The sequence below is a fragment of the Cyprinus carpio genome, chromosome A21 (assembly GCF_018340385.1).
Source record: "Cyprinus carpio isolate SPL01 chromosome A21, ASM1834038v1, whole genome shotgun sequence".
In the NCBI taxonomy this organism is placed as follows: domain Eukaryota; kingdom Metazoa; phylum Chordata; class Actinopteri; order Cypriniformes; family Cyprinidae; genus Cyprinus; species Cyprinus carpio.
In genome coordinates, this window is record NC_056592.1 from 9907049 (window position 1) to 9913689 (window position 6641).

General features: G+C 35.1%; 1 protein-coding gene across 1 annotated transcript; it reads left to right on the forward strand.

Annotated features, from left to right (window-relative positions):
* Positions 1 to 916: 916 nt before the first annotated feature.
* On the forward strand, positions 917 to 4903 carry LOC109083894 (probetacellulin-like). Its single transcript, XM_019098630.2, has 6 exons — positions 917 to 1172; positions 1607 to 1693; positions 2905 to 3022; positions 3101 to 3247; positions 3358 to 3491; positions 4263 to 4903. The coding sequence occupies exons 1-5, from the start codon at positions 1133 to 1135 to the stop codon at positions 3488 to 3490; spliced, it is 525 nt and encodes a 174-aa protein (XP_018954175.1). The 5' UTR covers positions 917 to 1132; the 3' UTR covers position 3491; positions 4263 to 4903.
* Positions 4904 to 6641: the final 1738 nt, after the last annotated feature.

Genomic DNA, 6641 nt, shown 5'->3' on the forward strand with positions numbered 1-6641 from the left:
GGTTTGAACTTTTTTGATTTCAAGGGAACACAAATATGACGTGCGTTTTCTCTTTTTTATTTTTTCTTTATTTTGTATTCATAATCACGATATCCCATTTTTTTATTATTATTTCAAAATACCTTTTTTTATTACTTAGGCTACTGCTAAAAATACAAGTCAATTTAATAAAATAGGAATTGATTGATCTCATAATTTCACTCATTTGTCTTTAAATAGCATAATTTAATTTATTATTATTATTATTATTATTATTATTATTATTCTAATCTGTAAATGTGTTAAACCATAAAAATAGTCTACTTAACATATGACAGATGAACTTTGACAGCTCTAAATACATTTTATACATATATTTTTCTTTCTTAAATTGTTTGTTGACCCTCTTGCGGTTCAGTAATCTGAAAACTTTCTTCTCTGATTTTTTCATTTTCATTTTTCTTCTAAGATTTTATTTCTTCTTTCAACAAGGTTTCAGAGATGGTACTCATCCATGTCAAGATTATATTGTGTGATGCTGGGTCAATGATTTTTTTTAGCACTCAGTAAAAATCTTTATTTTACTGAAGGTGCTTTAGCCTCCCTCTAAAACCTTGATGCCATTATTTGGCTATACATGCATTTTAGAGTTCAGGGGTTTCCAACAGATGGTTTAAAGTAGGACTGCCAGTTATTATTTGCAATCAAACTATTGTTCCTGTGTGGAAAAAAAAAACATGTAAGTATCATAAAGTATGTAAATATTTGTATTAATTAATATGGAAACATTCACATGCCATTATAGGAAACGCTGACTTTTATGCAATATGTATAAACATGAATCGTTTGCCTAATAAAAGTTAAACATCTCTGTTAGTCTAAACTAATCTAAAAGCCCATAGTAAATGTTCATTCACACATAAAGGCGGAGAAAACTCACTAGCTCCTCCCACAAGCGGTTCACGAATAATCGCATCCAGCCAGTCACTCCCCTCTAAACTTGAGGAAACCCGAAGGTAAACTTTGGGAAGGCTGTTGGAAAGTTTTTAGCAACTCAGTGTTGTTGTTCAGTAAAATAATCGCTCTAAAATGAAGGACATGACTTTTGAAGCAACACAGGGAATGAACTCTTCGCTTTGACGCGCAACGCAAAATGGACAGGACGCGCAGGTTCATTTTAGGAATAATAACAGGTACTGTCCACCATTGTTGCTTTATTCAACGCCTTTCACTGTGTTTTGTTCGTTTGCAACAGCTATAGAACATTTTACGACACTACAGATTGTAGAAGTACCCGTTTGCCAACCTTTCCGTCTTTTATTTAGCCTACTTGCATTTATGAATGTGCTCGTGACATCAGCAGCGGGTGCGTCTTTGCTTCGGTTGAGTGTCAGACTTCTTTTATAATACTATGAAAGTTTCTATTCTTAGCACTGGAAGCCAGTTTGGAACATTAGAAGGCATTAATTGGTTAATCATAGAGGGAGGGATTTCAAGGTGTAACCACAATCAAAAGGCCTATATAACCTACTATAACATTTGCCTGGAATCCTGCAAAGCCATGTAATGCCAGAGTTCTGGAGACATGCATGGTGCCACCTGTGATTTGTTTGTTGTCTGCCCTCAGCTGTTGTTCTATGCAAATACTCCCAGGCTGAATGGAATACCACAAAGACACCATGCAATCACCATGACAACAGCAGCAACTGCACAGGTAAATATCATCGTCACCCCTAGTGAAATGAGCAGACCAAGCCTTCGATATTTTCCATATTAAAAAAGCGTATTTTGCAGCTGTGGTGAGGTCTGACTACTACTGACTTGGAAGACGTGAGATGTAATACTGTTTTTACCCCTGTTGTGTTGTAAAAGAAAATGAGCTTCCCGGGGGCATAACATGAAAGTCTTGATAGCCTGACCACCTGCTGAAGAGATAAATAGAATATTAAATTAAAAGATTTTCTTATGGCATGAAAAATTTTCACTGGTGTTATTTGATCACCACAGAATTCTGCCAAATGCATTTTCATACACTGAGGAAAATTGGGCTGTTATGATTATAACCAAGCTTCTTAGACATTTTTAAGCCTTTTAATTTTATTTAAGAAGCGATAACGCTCCCAAGCTCAAGTTTAGCATCTCTGTATAGCAGATAATCCTCTCTGACTGAACTGGTATCATGTTACATGTGGCCAGAGGTGGTAATTAGATACTTTTCCATTCAACTTTTAGTCCATTCTGAAGTCAAAGCTCAAGTTTCAGTGATTGTAGACTGGCCTTTTTTCTTGCTCAGTCCTCTGAGTTTGGCCTTTACGGTTGGCTTGTATAATGACATGCATAATATTGTAAATAAGTAAACGGACAACCCTGGTTGTGTTACTCTGTGTTGTAAGGATCCACAATATATAGGTATTATTTTAGTTATCTCCAATGTTAGAGCTTTTTTTAACATGTATTATATTGATCGATATTGGATCTTTATTGTGTATTTTCATTTAGATCACCTTTGCCAGGGATGTTTTAAATTGATTAAAAGTGTCAGTGAAGTCTTTCAAGCTCTTGTTCTTCCAAGAATCCTGAAAAAAGTATCAATTTTTCCACAAAATATTAAACAGCGACTTTTTTTAACATTGATAATAATAATAAGTGTTTCTTCTTCAGTAAATCAGCATATTATAATGATTTCTGAAGGATCATATGACACCGAAGACTGGAGTAATGATGCTGAAAGTTCAGCTTTACCATCACTGGAATAAATTATGAAAACAGAAAACAGTTATTTTGAATTGTAATAATACTTCACACTATTACTTTTTTTGGTCAAATAAATCCAGCCTTTGGAAGAGTCTTTCAGAAATATTAAAAAAATCTTATGTGCATATAATGTGTCTAATGGTGATATGTTTACCTGTTTCAAATCTATAGATTCAAATGATGAGCACAAATGGAGTGGGTATTTTTCTAAGTGTCCAAAAGAATACAAGCATTACTGTATCCATGGTGTTTGCCGTTTTGTAAAGGAGCAGAACACTCCTTCATGCAGGTGAGACTTTGACCTGTCCATCTCTCAACCAGTCAGATATGAAAATGCTGATTTTTTTTATTTTTATTTTTTGCACAGATGTGAAGCAGGATATACTGGCACCAGGTGCGAATATCTTGATCTTAATTACCATGTAGAAGAACGAAGGAAAATAATCATTGCATGTGTGGTCGCAGGATTGGTCTTTCTGATTCTGCTCATCATCTTCATATGTGTCTGTACACAGTGAGTGATGTGTTACATTATTAATACTTTCATAACTTAACAGAGTCAATCTTCAGTGTTTTTAACCTTGAATGTTTTTTTTTTCCCCGTCTTCCTGTCTCGTTTCACAGCAAACGATATAAACCATGTAGAAGAAAGAAGAGAACAAAGCAAACAAGTGCTGAAGATGAGAAGCTCAGTTCACTAAACACACGTGAAGCTTTAGCTGCTCCGGTTGACACATCTGACACAAATGTTGTATGAAGTGAGTGTGTTTATTTCTTCTCTTGCTTCATTTGTTTTACATTAAGTATGTGGTGCATTAGGGCCACTTACTTTTCAGATTATTAAACCAGCGGCTCTCAAACGGTTCAGCACTCAGATTTTACATTGGATATTAAGTGGCAACCCAGTTCACTACCATAATTGTTTATCACACAAAACAAAATATCCTTGAAAATAAACATTGTTCTTTTATTGGTAAATGCCCTTTTCTATTATTTCATGCAGTCTGCAACCAATAATTCACTGCATAAAATGGTCAGGACAAACCATGCTTATCTTTGTTACAAGTAAACCTGTATTTAATAAAGTATGAGTAATATTTTCTTTTATCTTGCCTAGTTTTGTGCATGGTTTTTCTATATTGGCATCTGACAAAATTGGCTAGCCTCTATTAAAGGTATAGTGCATCCAAAAATAACAAATACTGTCATTTACTCTCCCTTATGTTGTTCCAAATGTTGCTTCTGGTTTGGTTACCAGCCTTCTTCAAAATAATTTTTTATGAAAGTGATCCGCACTCAAGCTCTATAAGACTGAATGGCAGTCTTTTCATACCATGCAAGGGCACTGACCTGTCATCGTCTAACATTTTAGAAGCACACTACAGGCTCTAGAAGGGAAAGTATGGAAACAATAAGCAAAATGTCTGTCTGACATGTGTGGTTATGTGACGCTGTTCAGACCTGGGTTGCCAGGCAGTCAGATCAACTTTTAGCTCAAATAGATGGGTCTAATGATCTTTTTCGTTCAGTGAGACAGTGAAGTGATCCTGCCAGTGTCGGTATTGGCGTGATTGTGCTGTGGAAATGAGGACTTCTCCTGCTGAGTGATGAAAGCAGTGCTTTACAGTAATCCTGAGTGGACTTTAAATGAACTTTGAAGAAATGGTGTGTCAGGCAATCTTTGCCTTTCTATGTGCTTCTGTTTACTTCATTCTTCATGCAACATCTCATTTTCAGACTTTTCAGAAGAAAAGTGGGAGATGATCTGAATGTATATGCCTTCAGAATGGCTGTAATGTGAAAGCATATCATAATTCAAATAACTGATGAGGTGACGTGCAATTTGCTGAATGCTAACAAAGCTGATTTATGTTGCTTTAATTATAGGCCTGTATACATTGCGAGCACAGAATATTGAAAAAAAAAAGTTGCTATATTGGATTTGACAAAATAAGATATTAAGTTAAATAATAAATTGTTGTTTCAACAGTAAGGAAGTAGTTCTCCCAAAATTAATGGACCAACGTTTTCTCTTTTGACTTAGATTTATTTATTAACATGTACAAAGAAAATGTTTTGTTTGGTGTTAAAAGAGTATATTTTAAATTGTGAAATTACCATTAGTGTGATTTTTGTCTTTATTGAGAGGTTTTTTTTTTTTTTTGAGAGAGAGAGGAGAGAGAGAGAGAGAGAGAGAGAGAGAGAAGTATTAGCCATAATAAATAAAAATGTTTTGCAGTCATGTTTGGTCCAAAATATTTTTAAGTGAAAAAATTTTAGAATACATTTTATATATCTGTTTTCTGATGTACAGATATTTTATTCGATAATTACAAACTTTGCTGGTAAAGTTAGATGTTGCACATGCTGTTCAGATTTTGTTTTCCTTTTTAACCCAAGATATTTGAGATTTTCTTCAAATGCTATTTACTTCATACCATAAAATGTCTTTTTGTACTTGCTCATGCAGTATTTTTATTACTGTAATGTTACACAAGAAAGTTACATTTTCTGTGGGTCTTCCAGTGGTTTTAAGAAATGCTTTTTTGTGGTATTGTAAATGCTTGCATTGTGTTCAATAAACAAGGTGAATGTGGTACATAAACCGATCATTTCTTCACAGCATGGTGGAAAATGTCCATGGAATGTGCAAGGGTGCTTAGCTAGAATAAACGGTCCACCAATCATGTTTCCAGGAAATGTTCCATCTGCTTTATTGTTTGTTTTTTGCCCTAGTTACAGCTGCCCTCAAAAACATCCAGTCTGTGGGATTATTTAACCTTTATCATTATAGATAAAGCTTTGAAGAGCCATCTTGTCTTAAGAACTTTTATTACTCATAAATGTTTGAATCCTCAGTGTGGGCTGATGCCAATAGAAACTGGCTGTGTGAGCAGCACGGCGGACCTCATGTTTCAAGCACAGCCATAAATAGCTTGCCTTTGCCTGATGTCAGGAGTTGGAGCATGACAGGAATCCAGCACCTCAGTTGGTGGGTTTTTGTGAGGCAGATGTTTTTCCATTATATTTTCAATGCTGTCTCAAATGATTAATCAGAACATTACTTAACCAGACAACTGAATGCGCTGATTACAAACCTGTTTTCTTAATATTTTTTTTTTAAAAGCTTTTAGTTTTAAAAAGAGAAAAACACTCTAAAAAGAGATTTTATAGTCATTTTTGTTGCAAGACGTAAAGGCTGTGATGGATAAGAAGATCTGAGGCCCTTTTGAGGTTCTGTTCCACCTAGCATAGCAAAGACATGTGACAAATATGTCCTTCAGCTGAATTTCCCCTGAACTGAAGCGGCAGGAAATGAAAATATAAGGTGTGTCTCAAAGAAATTTAATGGGCAACCAATACAGCAGTCTTTTTAGCAGGAGATAAGGTCTTCAGAAATCACATGATATCTTCATCTGTGAGATGGTAAACTCAGGAATTGGTCTGATTTGTGAGCAAGTCACTTTGTTTTTGTGAACCGCATCAACTGATTCATTGACAAAAAGTCTTAGCTTTAAGGAGAGGTAGGTTTTTGGTGAATAATGACTTAAATTAAGCTGTTGAATTGCTTCAGAAGACTTGAAATGTTGGTCATGAGTCGTGTGAACAACTTTTATGGCATTTTTATGGTGCTTCTTTTCATTTTGTATATCACCAGCCCATATCATGATTCAGTTTCATAGAGTGCTGCAGGGATTAGGTGTTTTTGTAGGCCAAAACCTGGAAACAAGTTAGCATTTTAGAACTCAGTTAGCACTTTTCAATCCTCCTGAAGTCAGTGGGTCTTTGGTTAAATGCCTGAAATGATGTCTGTGGTTAACACAAATTCAAGATATTTTCATGTTTTAGTCTATGGCATAAAATGTTTATTTTTGGCGAGAGAATCAGGGCGATGCTAACTTCCTTGG